The sequence below is a fragment of the Miniopterus schreibersii genome (assembly GCF_964146895.1).
Source record: "Miniopterus schreibersii genome assembly, chromosome: 3".
Lineage (NCBI taxonomy): Eukaryota > Metazoa > Chordata > Mammalia > Chiroptera > Miniopteridae > Miniopterus > Miniopterus schreibersii.
Window position 1 is genome coordinate 99,291,594 of NC_138103.1, and position 14,701 is coordinate 99,306,294.

A 14,701-nucleotide genomic window follows, 5' to 3' on the forward strand; every position below is an offset into this window, starting at 1 on the left:
TCTGATTTCCTAGCTGTGTGACCACATAAACTGCTCAACCTTTCTGTGCCCTAATATCTTTTTTTAATCCTCACCCAAGGATGTGTTTATTTTGACTTTTTTAGAGAGAAATATCGACGTGACCGGGAAATATCCATCGGTTGCCTTCTGTATGTGCCCCAACCTGGGGCTGAATTCGCAACCTAGGTATTTGCCCTGATAGGACTACTATAACCAACTGAGCCACACTGGCCATGGCCCTTTGCTTTAATATCTTATTTAATAGGAAGAATAATAGAACCTACCTCACAGGTTACTGAAGATTAAATGATCGGCATCTAGCACGTGGCAAGAGCTCAAAAGAGTGATTACTATGGTGGTTTTCCTTCATGTCTAGTTCTGTGTATCTGCATACCCTTCATGCTGAAAACTATAATACTCATCGGCAGAGTAACTGAGCAACAATCTCTCCTGGCCAGGGAGCAGTCACTGTTGCCCTAGCCTTGGTTTGAGTGGTGCTGGTCATTCTAAATGGGAAGCCTGCTTCAGAGAAGTAATCATGGGCTAGGTAGGCATCCCGAAAGTTTGTCATAGGTATGGCCAGAGGAAAACTTGGAATTTTCAAAAAATTTTCAGCACCAGCCTCCAAATGTATGTATATATACCCACTGTATACCAACTTACACATTCACCAATCAGCCTGAGTTTGCTTCTGGTACCTTTTGGTCTCTTAACTCACAAGTCAGAGGTATTCAATGAAATGTTAGTCATCTAAGTACTATATATACCCTATTAAAAATAGATTAAACCATGGCAAATCCACATGATTGAGTAGTATGTAGCTGTGAAAAGTATAGGAAAATTTCTGTATAATACCACGAGGTGGTCTTATTAAGTGAAAACGTGGAGGTGGTGTATAGTGCTGTTTAAGAAAGGGACTATAAATGTGAGTATATAACCTTGTTTATATTTTTTAAAAAACGAAATAAATCTAACTCATTGTTAATAGCTATGCTAATGTAATTAGAAGTGAGAATTTTACAGTGTAAGGGAAAAGAGACTAATATGAAAGAGTAGATATTCTGTAATTCTAAATTTTAATGGGAAATAACAATATGAACTCATTTCCTATAAAGACCACTAAATGTTCAAATACCATTTCCCATTAAAATGAACCAGGGCTCGCAGGAGGTAAGGCTGATTCTAGACCTCGGCAAGGCAAACAGTTGGTGAGGGACCATTCTTCTTTAATTCATCAAAGTTATGCGAAGAGTAACATTTTGCAACTTGTAAACAAGTAATCATTGATAACACCTAAATCTTTGAGGCGAAAAGCTTATGGGGAACTTGATAATGGATCAGGTTTTTGAAACCATTGATCAGTTTGAACATAAGAATGGCTCTTGGCTACCAATCTAAGTACAAAATACAACTTGTGAACTATTTACAAAACTAACCTAAATTTGACCGCCCTGGGACAGAGGAATGTTAAAGGCACCACTGAAATGCCGTCAAGACAGTCTGGGCTCTGGTCCTGAAAGTCGGGAGACCAGCGCAGTTTCCGCAGCAGCGCGGGCCCGGAGCAGCGGGCGGAGCGTTAGGGATGGTTCCTACACGCCAGAGCCTGCGCTCTGTTTTGGCGTAAGGGGTTTTATGACTGGGCCCCTCTCTAGTCTCGATTTTTGTTAACCCCCGAGAAAACAATAACGTGGGGACTGAAAACCAGCCCATCCCCTCCAGCTGCCGAGAAGGGAGCAGTGGGTGGGAAACGGACGGGGCCTCCACGGAACGAGGGTCGCCTCGCCCGGCGAGTGGAAGCGGGGCGACCTCCTGGGTCCAGCGGCGAGTCACGAAGGCGCAGGAGACCTCAGAGCCGCGGGGGAGGCCAGCGAGCCGAGGAGTGGCGGGGCGGCGACTGGGGGCTTCCAGCGCGGCTCCGAACCGCGGCCCGGCGGCCACCCCTCACTTTCCTCCCGGGCTCCCGAGGTGGGCGCGGCTCCGCCAGGGGCGGTGGAGGCGGGGCGGCGGAGGCGGGGCGGCGGAGGCGGGGCGGCGGAGGCGGGGCGTCCGGGGGCCGAGGGAGCGTCGGGGAGGCGGGGCGTCTGGGGGCGAGGGGAGCGTCAGGGGAGGCGGGGCGTCCGGGGGCGGAGGGAGCGTCCGGGGAGGCGGGGCGTCCGGGGGCGGAGGGAGCGTCAGGGGAGGCGGGGCGTCCGGGGGCGGAGGGAGCGTCAGGGGAGGCGGGGCGCCCGGGGGCGGAGGGAGCGTCAGGGGAGGCGGGGCGTCCGGGGGCGGAGGGAGCGTCGGGGGGCGGGGCTTCTGGGGGCCGAGGGAGCGTCAGGGGAGGCGGGGCGCCCGGAGGCGGAGGGAGCGTCGGGGAGGCGGGGCGTCCGGGGGCGGAGGGAGCGTCAGGGGAGGCGGGGCGCCCGGGGGCAGGGGGAGCGTCAGGGGAGGCGGGGCGCCCGGGGGCGGAGGGAGCGTCAGGGGAGGCGGGGCGCCCGGGGGCGGAGGGAGCGTCAGGGGAGGCGGGGCGCCCGGGGGCGGAGGGAGCGTCAGCGGAGGCGGGGCGTCTGGGGGCGGAGGGAGCGTCGGGGAGGCGGGGCGTCCGGGGGCGGAGGGAGCGTCAGGGGAGGTGGGGCGCTCGGGGGCCGGGCGTCGGAGAGGTGGGGCGCCTGGGAGGCGGGGCGTCGCGTGATCCCCCGGCTACGTCACGAGCGGCGCTGGCGGCCATGGCAGGAAGCGAGCCCCGCAGCGGCTCCCCGCCGCCGCACCAGAGCGACTGGAGCCGCTTGGAGGCGGCCATCCTCAGCGGCTGGCGGAGCTTCTGGCAGTCGGTGGGCAAGGAGCGCGCGGCGCCCAGCGCCTCCCGAGAGGAGCTGGATGAGGAGCCCAGCACCTTGACGCGGCTGCCGGTGAGACCCCGGGGCTCGGGCGGGGCGCCCCGCCCCCGGCACTGGGGAACCCGGGGACCATCCGCGGCCCGCGGTGTCTGCCCGGCTCCCGTGCTGTGGTGGCTGCGTCCTCACCCGGGAGCCACAGTTGGTAGCAACGCCCCGGCGGTGATCTCTGCCCCGCAGCGGGGCCGAAGGTCGCAGGGAGACACCTCGAGGAGCGCCCGGGTCGCCGGCCCGGCCCCCCGCAGGGTGTCACCCCAGACAGGCTGGGCCGGGGACGCCCTGACCGTCAGGCTAAGGCGATCAGGAGACCGTCCCAGACTCTGGTCAGCTGGGAAAAGCTTCCAGCGTCTGTGTCCTCAGCATCAGCCCAGGCGCACTGTCCCCACGCGCGGGGGTCAGCCGCCCGCTCCCGGAGGGTGTCGCGGCCGTGGTCCCAGCGCGCACCGCCCGCGACAACGCCGACACGCAGCTGGAGATACGGGGCCGAGCTGTCAGCGCCTCGGGTCCCACGCCGCAGGCACACGGCACTTGCTGGTAAACCTGTCGGGCCGACGGAGACGTTCCCAGAAGTTACTTACACTCCTCGTCTCACCCGGGCTGTTGACACCTCGCCCCGGCCCGCCCCCCGCAGAGGCGCAGCGAAACAGTTCCGTGGGTTTTACAGAGGAGCTCAGATGACACATTTACTCTTCGATGTGATCTAATGATAAACTCAGAAGTTGGCTTGGGAATATCCATGAAAAGAAATGGAAGGAACTGGTTACTTTGCTTGAGAAGTACTAGAACAGTGCAGGGTTTTTCAGGAATGTTTCAATGCATCCGACATTCAGCGCTGTTAGGATGCTCTCCCGGTGGCAGGAGAGTGGCTTCTGGGTGATGGACTTAACTGGAAACAGTGACTGTTCCGTGGGCCTTTGGTTATCTAGTATAACAGCTCTTTGTTGATATTGTAGTTTATCCTCATAGATTTAATTAAGACACTGTTCAGTTGACCTTTGGTTTCCTAGTATGATAATAATAATTTTTATAACTTATTGCCAGAAAACAGTTTTCCAAGATAAATTATTCACCCCTTTTACCCACGCGCTGCTTTCCTGTGTTTCAGATCGACGTGCAACTCTATATTTTGTCATTTCTTTCGCCTCACGATCTGTGTCAGTTGGGAAGTACAAGTCACTATTGGAATGAAACTGTACGAGATCCGATTCTGTGGAGGTATTTTCTGCTGCGGGATCTTCCTTCTTGGTCTTCTGTGGACTGGAAATCTCTTCCAGATCTAGACATCTTAAAAAAGCCTGTATCTCAAGTCACTGACGGTGCATTTTTTGACTACATGGCAGTGTAAGTATCTACTTTTATGAATTAAAGAGAAGATACTAAATTTGACTGCATTACAAGTCAGTAGTCCTACTGATTTGTTCCATAGATTTTGGGGTCTAAGTGTCCTTTTATGAAAATTGGGGGTTAAGTTAAATGACTTCCTTCATGTAGTTATTTCCCTGTGAGGAATCAATATACGTAGTTCATATGACAAGATTCAATAGTAAATACTTTCCGTATCCCGAAAAGCAGTGGCCAGAGAGCAGAGAGCAGTTCTTTGGCAGGGAGAAAACCATTCTCAAGGTTTTGGGAAATAAGATTTTCTTACTACCCCAAAACATTGGCATTTTCAAATATATTGTATGTGAAAGAATTAATGTTATTGAGCACCTGGGTCTTTGAGGGTTGCTTTATGTATATTTACTTATTTAGTCCTCACTGAATTGTATTTTTGTTGTGGAGGTGGCACTGAGGTTCATCGTGGTTATGGATTTGCCTAAGGCCATACCGTTCATAAGGGACTGTTCAGATTGGAGCCCCATCGTGCTACCTTAAAAATAGATGTCCCAAATTTAAGGCATTGGAAATAAAATTAAAAGAATATTTGTACTTTAGTTAAGAATTGTTTTTTGTGTGCTAGATTTACTAGCTACATGCAGGATTTTTTCCATGTTTTATTTAAATTATTCAGAATCTTTTCTTATTCCAATCCAGATGCCATTACATCATTTTGTGAGACTGCTTGATTAAAATGCATATGATATGTTGTTACATATAATTTCATCAGGTGCTACTGTACTCTCACTTGCTGGGCTTTCCTCTACATTGTCCCACAACCTACCCAAGTGTATCTGATGCTGTGGAACCAAATTTCCCCAGGGAGAGTAATAATCATAGTAACTATCTTTTGTGATCAAATAAAATGATTTCTGATCTTTACTACCCTGAGTGGATTGTTGTTGCTCAAATAATGAAGTTGGAAAAACAAGTTCAGACTGTAAGTGGCTATATAACTAATTAAAGTGGTGAGGCTTGGCCTGATCTACCTAGCTTCAAGTTTGACTTTTTTCCTTCTTGAATTACAGTTTCCTAAATAAAGATGATTATCTTTAGGTTAGTAATTGTCTTAACCAGCTTGATTTAGTTGAAATGCTTTAGGTTTTTATTTGAATTTGAGTAACCTTTGTTTTAATTTTTGATAACATGTAGAATTGCTAGTTTAGACGTTTATAGCTAATGTAAGAAACTAAGTTGTTTCTTTTCTATGATTCTTAGTTTGCTAGGCCATCTGTAAGGAATATTTGAGCCTCCCTATATGTTTAACACTTATTGAACTATTACATTTGAGACTTAATAAGAGTACTTAAGAAACTTGGTTCTATATTTTTTTAACCTATAGGAACATTTATCCTAACTCTCTGTGTAGTGTATCTTTAGTGCAGTGTTTCTCAATCCTGGCACTATTGACATTTTGGACCAATGTTTTGGGAACTGCCGGTGTTTTGAGGCATCCCTGGCCTCCACCCGCTAGATGCCAGTAGCATCACCCCACTTCCCCCTGTTGTGATGACAAACGTTGCCAGACATTGCCAGATGGTCCCTGGAGCTCCGGGGTTGAGGAGCAGAATCTCACCCTGGTTGAGAATCACTGCTCTATGTAGTGAATTTTAACCGACACAAGTGTTAGGCCCAGTGTTCCATGAGAGACGCTAAGTGAAAGATTAGAAGATAAGTAACCCCTTCCTGGGGACACTCTCAGTTTCTAGACCACTGGAACTCCCATAGTGCCTCCTGCTTTTTCCCGTCTTGGCACTTGGCATACAGATTATAATGCTGTCTGTCCCCTTCTGCCCTCCATGAGAATTGGAACTATATAGTCATTATATCCCTGTATCTAACAAGTTCTCAATAAATTATACATTGAATGACTAACTGGCTAAGTTTTTTTGTGTTAATTTTCTAATTGTGACAATTTTATACAGCTATAAAATGTGCTGTCCACATACAAGAAGATCCTCGAAATCTAGCCGTCCTATGTATGGAGCAGTGACCTCATTTTTACACTCATTGATTATTCAGAATGAACCACGGTTTGCTATGTTTGGACCAGGTTTAGAAGAACTGAATACATCGCTGGTGTTGAGCTTGATGTCTTCTGAGGAACTTTGCCCAACAGCTGGTTTGCCTCACAGGCAAATTGACGGTAATTTTCATGCTGCTCTATAGTACATAATAATTTAACACTTAGAGTTTGACACTAATATTAAATAGAAAGAAAATTTTTAATTATTTGATGTAATGAAATACAGCAATGATTTTCAACTGGTGTGCCGCAAGAAGTTTTAAAACATGCAATACCTGACTATTTAGTCTGGGGCACTGACCTCTTTTCCCTTAGGTTGTCAAATAAAAAAATGACAACAGCCAACACAACAATAGCTCTCCGGTATGAATGAATGAAAGTTATACCTATTTATCATATTGGCAAAAAATATATTTTTTGGTACGCCGCAGAATTTTAGTAATTAGTTTATGTGTTCCATGAAATGAAAAAGGTTGAAAAATCACTGAAATATAGTAATTTGGTTAATGGGAGCCCCCCAGGTGCCAATGGACTGAAAGAATTAATGTACTTTTTATAATAGGTAAGCTTCCTCTTATTTTCTCAAGTTTGTGTAATCCAGAATATAAGATTATGTGAAAGTAAATTATGTTACCAAGATGTTGTATTTGTACAGTATTTACTGTATTTTAAAAGAATGTTAACAGAAAAAACTATTGGCATCTGCTATATGCAAAGAAAGTACTTTCACGTACTATATATTGAAATTTCAAAAACGCTTAATTATCACCTTCCCCTTCTTCCTATGAAAACAAACAAACCAATAACCACCATGTAGTTAGTTGGTAAGCAGGATATATCATAAATATAAATAACAACATAATACAGCTTATTCATTTATTGAGAGCACCTATTAGGTGCTAGAGATGCAGAGATTTAAAACAGCATCAAAACTCTTTGTCCTGAAGATGCGTGGTCTAGGTGAGGGGAGACATGTGTTCAGGTGATTTGAATATGGTGCAGTTATTTCCTGGGTAGAAAGTTAAGGGCCAAGGAAGGCTCCACACTGAGCAGGATGCCTCTCGGGTCATTAAGATGAGGAGGCAGCAATAAAAAAGACAGGATGAAAGTATTCTAAGCTGTGAGAACGACATTTCTGAAAGCACAAAGCTCTAGGTGCTGGCACCTTTGAAGCAGCTCTGTGTGTGTACAGTGGGGCTAGGTGAGAAGACACTTGTATGCCATGCTTAAGCATTTGGAAGCTCTTGAAGGGTTTTAAGCAAAGGAGTGAGATGGTTAAGGTTGCATTTAGAAATATCATTTTGGCTCATAAGTGGAAAATTAATTACAAGGGGCTATAAAGACATGGAGACCCATTAAGAAACCACTATAATATTGTGATAAAAACAAGAAGAATATAGAATTGACTGAATGTGTAGAGATTGATGCCTACCATAAGCAATCCACTTGAATAGAAGTTCCATTAGGGCAGAAATCTTGTCAGCTTTATTCCTAGCTGGATCTGAGATATCAGGCACATAGTAGGCACTCAATATATATTTGATGCATGAATGAACAAATGACTTTGTGGATTACTTTATGCATCCAGATCTCAGGAGCAAATTCTGGGCTAAAAATCAAGATTTGGCAATCATGGAGTCCGTGTGGACTTAGAAGTTTCTGAGGATGGAGAGGAAGATTGTGAACCAGGTGCTGAAATCCTCAGTGAGTGTTTGGAGGAAGGGATTATTAAAAGGAAATTTATAAATGACAAGGTCAAGGAAGGAGAGATGGCACTTCAGCTGAATGCTGTGTGTGTCTCAGAGAGATGGAGTTTTTCAAGAGGGTTGATGAGTAATGGTTAAGATGACATTGGGAGTAAAAGAGCGTTGATCCCATCTCCTTAGCCTGAGACGTGAGAGAATAAACAACCGTGTTACGTGAGAGTCCCCTGCAAGAGAAGCAGCACCTGGGGTCAGGCTGGTTTCAGGTAAAGCCATGACGTAGCAGGAACGCGTCAAGAAGAGGTGGGGGATATGGGGAAATTTGCCGATTATGAAATGGCAATTTCATTCTCAAGACAGCGGCTGGAGTGATTGTTTGAAAATGCCTATGTAATTATGCCTCAAACCCTCCAAGATCAGGGAAGAAGAGAAGGGATGGGCCATTGGTGGGGTGGTGCAGAGCAGCATGGAGATCATGTTGGGCTAGTGTTAGATGTGTCGAAAGGGTAATCTCGAAGCTAAGTTGATGGAAAAAAGATCATAGTGGAGTTTATTTCTATGATCTGTGAGGGTGGGGGTTGTGCACCAGGCCTGGTGGCCAGAGGACTCAGGTCACTTGGCCTGGGATGCTTACAGTTCCAGCCATCAAGATCTCTGTATGTGGTGCCTGGAATGGTGACGTAAGATGGTGCAGCATGACTTATTTGGACAACTACATTGGTTATAAGGCAGGGGTTAAAGACATGAAAGATGGAGTTGCCCTAATGAGGTAACTAGAGACCAGATTATATTAATGTTTTGTTTGAAGAGCGGTGTTTTTGAAGGGAAAAGATATAATTCGGTATTTTTAAGGAATCTCTTCAGCGGCTGTCAGAAGAATGATAGTAGGAGGCAAAAGTGGATGTAGGACTTTAGAAGAAGTGAGTGCAGATGTCCAGGTGAGAGATGGTGGCAGTTTAGAGTAAAAGGTGGGAGTGCGGAGTAAACAGATCTAAGACTCATGTAGCGAAAAGAAGTAGAGCCGTGGGAGAGGAGAATGCCCTTCCCAAGCAGCAGGGGGAATTGGCCAGAGTGTTAACAGGCAAAAGAAGGAACAGATTTAGAAGGACAGACGACAATGTTGAATGGCTCAGGTATAAAGTAGCTTAGCACCTGCTATTGACCTGTCACTCTAATGCTTTTGCATATGTAATCTCTCATGCTTACAATAATCCTAAAATGTATTATTTCTACACTTCTATGACAAACCTGAGGCTCACAAAAATACGGTTATATATAGCAAAGTCAAGATTCTAAATCAACTCTAATTCCAAATTTCAGTATCTGCCATATTTTTTTCAATTTTCTAAGTTGCCATTGGTGAATCCCCATTATTTTAAAAAGCTTTTTGGAGGTAGGGGGAAGCCATTTCATTGAATGTATACATAGAGTGTAAGACAAATGAGAAACATAAAAATATGAAAATGAGTCTTAGTCTTGAGGATAAATAGTAGTGGCTGTTATGATGCAGCTGCTGCTGCTACGATGATAAAGTTAATGAGTGTGATGATATGAAAAGGAATGTTGCAAGCCTACCAGTTCTTTGCTCTTTATCTATATTTTTATTACTAAGTGAATGAACATTGCAAGCAGCATCTTTTTTCCAACAAGAACATTTCATTTTAATTCAAAGCTATATATAACTTGTCATAGAATTTTTAAAATTCCAGTCTGATTTTTTGCTGTCTTTATTAATGACTTTTTTGATAACTGTAATTTTTTCCTTTAGGTATTGGATCAGGAGTCAGTTTTCAGTTGAGCAACCAGCATAAGTTCAACATCCTGATACTATATTCAACTACCAGGTAAGGCTTCCTACTTGGTGACTTACCTGAGACTTAGGACAGGAATACTTTAAGGGGATGCAGCCTGTTTAGTGTCTGTTTATGTCTTACGTTTACATTTTTTCTTATAGAAAAGAAAGAGATAGAGCAAGAGAAGAGCATACAAGTGCAGTTAACAAGATGTTCAGTCTCCAGAATGAAGGGGATGATCACCAGGGAAGCCGATACAGTGTAATTCCACAGATTCAGAAGGTGTGTGAAGTTGTTGATGGGTTCATCTATGTTGCAAATGCTGAAGCTCAGAAAAGTAAGCATTATCGTATTTTCTTTTTTAAAGCACTTGCTTTGCAAAACAAATAAAGCAATATGTTTTTAGGCTTTACTGTTACTTCTTAAGAATATGATGGTTTTTTTAATCAATGTGATTCTATGACCATTAGTTAATAGTGGGTTCTCAAACCTTGATGTGTATTAGGATCACTTGGGAGCTTGTTAAAAACAACTGCCTGAGTCCTTCCCTAGTGGATTATGATTCATAGATTTGGATTATGTTTTGGGTATCTGTTTTTGTTTTGTTTTTTTTAGGAAGCTACCAAAATTTGAAACTATAACTATATGATATTATTTTGTTGTTTGCTTCTGCATTTTTTGGAATTGGTGTTTTTTTTGCTTCTGGCCCTATTAAAATAATTTATGCAGATAACTGAAAATTTTTACCTTTGTTTCAATTACCCAGAGACAGAGATGTGTGGTGTGGAATGTTTACTTTAATTAAGTAGATTAGTTGAGAACACTGTCCATATATTCTGAATAATTGCCATTCATAGGCAGAAATCAGAATATTTTCGGGCCAAAGTCAGTGTTGTAATTTCTTCCTCAAATCCCTGTGAACAAGGTAGGGCATAAATATATAATATATTATTCTCACTCAGAACAAGGTAGCAGCAGCCCATTGCTGAAATAATTTAAAGTTTATGGTGCACTAAAATTAACTATAACAATAAAGGCCAAATCCAGTTTAACTACTGGCTAGTTGGACTTGACATATTGCATTAATGGCCTAACATAAGAAGTGTACCCATTTCCAGGAGTAAATCCTCTTTATCCCAGTCTCTGCTGTTCTACATAAAACATCTAGCATTAAATTAAAATTTTATAAGACACGCACACAAAATCAAAATGTCCCGCATCTCAGGAGCACTCCCAGCGCATTTCCGGTTTCCCTCCCCGCCCCCCCATGGGTTACCTTTGCCTTTCCCTCTCCTAAGTTCCAAAGGCCCTTCTTTTGCTTCTGTAACTTGTTTCCTGAGCCTATGCAACCCATCTGGTTCATTTCTACTACCTTTGTAACTTTCTAAATAAACTTTCTCTGATAATTTGCGGGGGAAAAAGAAATGACTTACTGTCAAGAGATAAAGCCATCAATGGAACCAGACACAGAGATTGCCTGGATGTTGGCGCTCTCAGAAAGGGACATTGAAAGAACTACAATTAATATGTTAAAGGATTTAGTGGAAAAGGTGGACAGTGTATTTGTGAGCAGATAGGGATTTTCAGCAGAGAATGGGAAGCTATGAAAGAATACAATGGGAATGCTAAATATGGAAAACATGGTACAAGGCGAATAGTTCCTTCAGTGGACTTACCAGCAAAGGAAACCTTCCGCAAACCTAAAAACTCAGTTGAAATTATTCCAAATTAAAACACAAGAGGAAAAAGAGTAGGAGTAGGGGACAGAGCATCCAAGAGCTGGGGGAACCTGTCAGTGATCTAACTCAGGGGAGAGCTAACTTTTTCTTAAAAAGCCAGATACTTTAGGCCAAATATTTTAGGCATATGAGCCATATGATCTCTCACAGTTACTCAACTCTACTGTTACAGTGCAAAAGTAGCCATAGACAATTTGTAAATTAATGAGCATGGCTGTTTTCCAAAATAATTTTATTTATAAAGACAGATCCACAGAATGTAATATGCCAACCCCTCTTCTAACATATGTGTATAATGGGAGTACCAAAACATGAAGGGAGGAAGAACAGGGAAAAAGAAAAATTTGAAAAGCCCTCAATTATTTCAAAATTACTGAAAGACAACAATCCACAGATCCAAGATGCTCAGAGAACCCCAAACATGATAAATAAAAAATACATTTAGATATATCATAGCCAAATTGATGAAAGCTAAAGGTAAACAGTATCTTGAAGACAGTGAGAGCAAAAGGAAGGATAGATACAGGGGGCCAACGATGAGGACAGAGACTCCTTGACAGAATTGCTGCAAGGTAGACAGCAGTGAAGGGAAAGCTGTATAGTATTGCAAAGGGGAGGATACCTTATATCCAGCAAAGAAATGCTTTAAAAATGAAAGCAAAATCAAGACTTTCCCAGATAGACAAAACCTGTGAAAATTCATTATCAGCAGATTTGCACTAGAAAAAATATTAAAGGAATCTCTTTAGGCAGAAGAATATACCAGATGGAAAATTGCATCCACAAAAAAAATTTGTGAGAGGAAACTATATCAAAGTATTTTTCTTCTAAACTATAGATACATCTGAGTGGCACTGACTTTTCCCTTCTGATTTCACCTAAATACCTGCCCTTGAAGGCTGCTTCATGTAACTTTATGATATATTAATAAATGAACAGAGTGATAGAGGCAGTTTGTTATGTTTGGACCCTTGTAATTTTTTGGTTTCTTTGTTTTGCTAGTTTTTAATTTAATTTTATTATTATTATTATTTTTAAATATATCTATTGATTTCAGAGAGAGGAAAGGAGAGGGATAGAGACATAGAAACATCAGTGATGAGAGAGTCATTGATCGGCTGCCTCCTGCACACCCCCGACTGGGGATCGAGCCCGCAACCCGGGCATGTGCCCTGACTGGGAATTGAACCCCGATCGCCTGGATCCTAGGTCTACGTTCAACTGCTGAGCCACGCCTGGCTGGGCTATTTTATTATTTTTGAAATCATTGCAAGTAATGCAAGTAAAGAGTTTGGACTTTATTCCTTAGGACATGAATGGCAGGATGAATTTTCTCGTATCATGGCAATGACAGATCCAGCTTTTGGATCTTCAGGAAGACCGATGCTGGTTTTATCTTGTATTTCTCAAGCAAACGTGAAAAGAATGCCCTGTTTTTATTTGGCACATGAGCTGCGTCTGAATCATCTAAACCACCCATGGATGGTAAGGTTCTATCTTCTCTGGTGAGAAACATCTTATTTCTCACTGTTTTTTATTTGATTTTATTCTTTCCTACTCATTCTCATTAATGAAATAGAACAATATTCCAAAGTCAGTTTTAATAGCTTAATTGATAGGAGATATTTTGGTTGGTGTCAGTGAGTCTCAGCTGATCCTTTGCTCCCTACTCGCCTCTCTCGTGGATACAGTGAAGTAGTAATTGAGGATTGCTTTTTCTTAGATGCCGCTGACATGGCCTTTTCAGCAGCAGTGTATTGTGCTTTAAGGGCCATCAAAAGGATAGATTCCATCTTACAGTTTCTTGCTCTGCAACCTTTATTTTAATCATGGAATCTTTTCATCAAATGAAACCTTACCTGAAAGCCCCTGAGTGAAATAAAGGAAAATTAATATTGGAAGTGTTTTTGCTGAAGAAGTTGGAGGGTTTTTTCTTCCCTCCCCCCTCTTCCTTACAAGGAGCCCTGGGAACTGGAACACAATTTGAAAGCTACTGCTAAAGGCACACCATCCTGAGCGGTGGGAAGGGGTGGGAATTTTGTGCCATCTTAAGGACACATTTTTGCAACAAGACATTACACTTACCATTTGACTAGCTGGGTTTGTTCAAGAATGTTTTATTTTTCAAAGTGGATCTTTTGGAGGAATTTTTTTTCTAATACATGCAAACAAGTCATGGAAATGGTAGATCTCCCATCCCTAAGGATAAGTAATAAGCCTCATATTGGTAATATGATAAGATATAAGAGATCATATTTTTATCTGAGCTCTCTAGAAGACAAAACTTGAGTGACTCATCCAAAGTTTATTGGGATTTTTTAGTCCCTTTTGTGTGTGTGTGTGTGTATCTAGAAAAATGTCCCAAATGTTGGACTTGGTTTCCTACTGATGATGGTCTCTCTCATCTGATCCTAGGTCCAAGATACTGAGGCTGAGACGCTGACGGGCTTTATGAACGGCATTCAGTGGATTCTTGAAGAAGTGGAATCCAAGCATGCAAGATGACCCCTCTTCCAGACCCTGGGAACTGAGACCATATGAAACTTGCAACTGAGGTCACAATGTGAATGTTTGCTCAGTCCGCTCACTTTGTCCTGCCCTTTTGCAGGTGGCCTTTATACTGGACAGCTGTAGCTGCTGTGTGTTTAATATTACTTTTGCTTTTTACCTTAAATCAATTACAAGAAAAAGTTTCAGTGCAAGCACTTAACCCCAAAATGAACCTTTGAAGATTTTTTTGGTAATTTTTGTATTTTCTGTCTTTTTAAAAATATTAAATTCTGGGAAAAACAAGTCTGTGCCTTTCTCATTCTTTGTGGTTTATGCTCTTTTCAGTTCAAAGGTTGCCCTAGTGGGGAATAGCAAATTTGCTGAGCTTTCTACAAGGTTTCTATAGGTTCTTTTCAAGGGTCCGTAATGGGTTATCAGAAAAGAAGTTTTTGAAATAGAAATTTGGCAAAGGAACATTTAATGTTTCTATTTGTCATGAACAGCACTATCTATTTTATACCAGAGTATGTGGAAGGTCCTCTTTTCTTTCTCTTTCCTTCTTTCCTTCCTTCCTTCCTTCCTTCCTTCCTTCCTTCCTTCCTTCCTTCCTTCCTTCCTTCCTTCCTTCCTTCCTTCCTTTCCTTTCTCTCTCTCTCTCTCTCTCCCTCCCTCCCTCCCTCCCTCCCTCCCTCCCCCCTCC

General features: G+C 43.3%; 1 protein-coding gene across 2 annotated transcripts; it reads left to right on the forward strand.

Annotated features, from left to right (window-relative positions):
* The first annotated feature begins 2,692 nt into the window (after positions 1-2,692).
* On the forward strand, positions 2,693-14,304 carry FBXO4 (F-box protein 4). 2 transcript variants are annotated; one of them, XM_081132273.1, is made up of 7 exons: positions 2,693-2,888; positions 3,979-4,214; positions 6,176-6,396; positions 9,748-9,823; positions 9,934-10,109; positions 12,821-12,996; positions 13,927-14,304. In XM_081132273.1, the coding sequence occupies exons 1-7, from the start codon at positions 2,706-2,708 to the stop codon at positions 14,014-14,016; spliced, it is 1,158 nt and encodes a 385-aa protein (XP_080988399.1). In that variant the 5' UTR covers positions 2,693-2,705; the 3' UTR covers positions 14,017-14,304. The 2 variants fall into 2 exon arrangements, with proteins under 2 accessions (XP_080988399.1, XP_080988400.1); XM_081132274.1 differs by having other exon boundaries at positions 2,696-2,888; positions 12,923-12,996.
* Positions 14,305-14,701: the final 397 nt, after the last annotated feature.